At 45.4% G+C, this 3,242-nt stretch overlaps 1 protein-coding gene across 1 annotated transcript in view; it reads left to right on the forward strand.

The window, feature by feature from the left end:
• Positions 1-354: 354 nt before the first annotated feature.
• csmd2 (CUB and Sushi multiple domains 2) overlaps positions 355-3,242 on the forward strand; it is a gene marked incomplete at both ends in the record, with an annotated part of 361,116 nt that continues 358,228 nt past the window's right edge. Inside the window, one exon of the mRNA XM_080858785.1 lies at positions 355-538. Coding sequence (XP_080714911.1) covers positions 355-538 — 184 coding nt within the window. The remainder of the gene's footprint in view (positions 539-3,242) is intronic.

Here is a 3,242-nt window from a genome sequence, read left to right on the forward strand (position 1 = left end):
CTCATTAATTGGAAATATAACATACACACACGGAGCCGTGCGCGGAGGCAGAAGGTGTTTGCGCTCTCCATCTCGCCCCCCTCTTCTCGTCTTTGGCTTGGGAGTTGATGAAGGATTTTATTAGCATTACAGCTGTGTGGTACATAAGGCAACGTTTTTATTCTTGGGTTCTGTTTTTCTCTCTTTTGGTGTGAAATCTTCCATTAAAATTCGCTAACCCCGCGGTCCGCATGAGATGGTTCAGTCCAGCTGCGGGAGCCGAGTCTCGATGCATTGGGATTTTTCTCAGCTCCGACACGAAGTGAATCTTCCATTTAATACCATCTGATAACGTGCCTGCCAAAATATCCTGCCATGTGCTCCGCTTTGAATTCTGACGGAACGGGACTTGTAAGGACAGAGTGCCGATGTAGACACAGCGGAGCTAGAAAACTGGACGGAGTACGGATTTTTGCGCTAATGAAGGTGGGATCCCAGGCGCATCATTGGAGCCGGGTTCTGTTCTTGTACATGGGACTACTGGCTGCTACGGTTAAGGGTAAGTTTTGCCATTCCGCTGTCTGCTTACGGAGCAGTGCGCTCCTGTCCTTAACGTTCACAAGTATATGGGGCTTCCCAAGATCCTCGTCACTTCTGTAGGTAGCCAAGTTTCTATGGCATTTTGTTCTTCTTTTAATCACTAAGGACATCGGTGACACTGTTTTGTGAGCTATGTTTCCCCGAACGCTGACATAGCTCTACCTTTAAAAATCAGCTGTATGATTTCAATGCCATTAATGTAGATGACAAGCTGTATAAGCATTGATGTGCTACAGGGTGAAATACAGAATATTTGTACCGGCATTTTTTAAACGAAAAGGTGGGCATGGAGCGACCGTCTCTGTACACATACGATGGGTCTGTTGTGTGAAACATGCCTTCCCCTGAGCTCAGTTGGTCCCTCACTTCGCAAATGCAGTCCCGCGCATTTGTTTTCCTAATTATCTGTCCAAACACGTTTATTTCCCCAGTGTGCTCTCCGATCTCCGTAGCCTGTATAGTCTACCTAGTCACCTTGATCCAGGGTCTGGCAAGAAACTTGAAGTGTCTGATTAAATTTGACTAGAAGGGCTTAAAGCAACGAGTTGAAAAAAAGTGTTATGCAGCGATATATACTCTCTCACTCTCTCTCTCTCTCTCTCTCTCTCTCTCTCTCTCTCTCTCTCTCTCTCTCTCTCTCTCTCTCCCCCTGTGTGTGTGTGTGTGTGTGTGTATGTGTGTTAGAGAGAGGAAGAAATAATGAGGGAGCGAGAGAGAGATCGTGTTCTGTCAAGTGTGCCTGTGCCGCCTTTTGTACTTGTGTGTGTCCACGCGCCATGGGGTGGGGGTGAATTTAGGATGATGATGGTGATGATGATGATGATGATGGAGATGGTGGATGGTTAGGTGGTGCATGGGTGTCTTTATTTGAGTTCCACAACTCCCCATCATGAGAAAATTGGTTCCAGTACCCTGGGAAATCATGTGGGTGACTTACGTGTTTGCTGACGGTTTGAAAAGATCAACAGATTATTCAAGACCTGTCGTCTAAATAGACTACCCCACAGTGCTGCAATGGCTTCTCTCGCTCAATAATAAAAACGATCAGTTTAAGAGCGACATATGCAAGGAGATGACACTTGTCTCAAACATTTTAAAATGGTACAAGATGGTAAAATCAAGTTGAGGGCTATCCTGTCAGTTGAGTCAAAGTCAAGGCAATATCCAAGCGCCCACAAATTCCGCTATAATATGAAAACATGAAACCAACCACTAACACCAATGTTGTCACTGTTACAATGTCTGTCCCTGATATCGTATAACTGAGAGGGCATGGCTGATCCAGTTAGTGGAGGAAAGGGCTGAGAGAGACGTGGTAAGCGTTGCATAAACCGCCTTTTGTATCACCAGCACAGCGGCAGAGCTGGGGCTTTTGAACTCGTTCACGAAGCTTCTTTTCAGACCATTCCCAAGCAGTTTCCCCTACTACCCATGGAGCGGCACCAGAGATTCACAGTAGCTCCGCGGACAAGCTTGCAGCTGCGTATCGGCACTTGCATATTGGCTTGGTTAGACGTCTCCAAATCGCTATAACTGCATCGACTTCAACGCCTTGTAGGAGATCTTGAGTATCAGTATTACGACTGGGCCTCATGGTTTTACAATTTACACTGGTATTTCGTTTAGAAATAGTGGAATTAATACCATGGGATGTAGAATACTGGTTTTGATTTCGACTCATCATTGCACATTCACCGTTAAGAGTTTCAATGACTTATATTTTCCAGGTCTCCTATCAGTTACTGAGAGATCTGGGTGAGCTTGGTGTAGCTTTTCTAAGCATTAAATTAATAATATATATCTGGCTGTGTATACTGGAGAGGAGGGTTTAGAGGTATCCTCCCGGCCACCTTGCCTGAGATCGCTTCTGTTTTCCTTTACAAATCATTAGAGAAAGCGTTCACAATCACCATGGTTGCGGACGCGCATGTAGCGGCCCTGTGTTCATCATCCGGAGCCGTTAATCATTCATGTGGTGTATTTTAACATTGCACGAGCAGAAGAACGCCGTGTCAGTGTGTGTGTGTGTGTCTCTCCATGATGTAACCCGGTGTAACATTCCGTTACCCACACGAGCCGGTGGGCAGGCAGGCAGGCAGGCGAAGCTTTTCATCATATTACAGAATGATTGTTTAGGGATTCAGATGCAAAGCAGAGTCATGATTTGTCAGAACAAGGCGTGAAATCTCCCACTGAGATTCCGATGCTTTCTTGTAAAAATATTTGGCTATTGCTGGATCTGTAAAACATATAAGATATATTTCTGCATATTCATATTATCATTTGCATGTTGTGCAGGTGGCGTTGTGTTAATATTCACTCATTTGAGATTGCCAGGTATGGTCCGAGCAACAGGTAGCCAAATAAATGATATGCACACATGAATATTTCCTTCCACGGCGCTTAGGCCACAAAGACACAAATAAAGCCTTTGATTGCGCATTTTACAATTGTTAGATGGAGAGATTTTTTCCGCTTGCATTTCAGGACCATGGACAGTTACTCGCACTTGTGTTGCGTGCGGTTTTGTTTTAGCCCGCACATCAACCTCTCTTCAGCACCATGGACAGCATGTTGGGATCCACACACACACACACACACACACGCACGCACACGCACATGCACACGTACGCACACGCACACACACACACATCAACCTCTCT

The sequence above is a fragment of the Sprattus sprattus genome, assembly GCF_963457725.1.
Source record: "Sprattus sprattus genome assembly, chromosome: 20".
Classification (NCBI taxonomy): domain Eukaryota; kingdom Metazoa; phylum Chordata; class Actinopteri; order Clupeiformes; family Clupeidae; genus Sprattus; species Sprattus sprattus.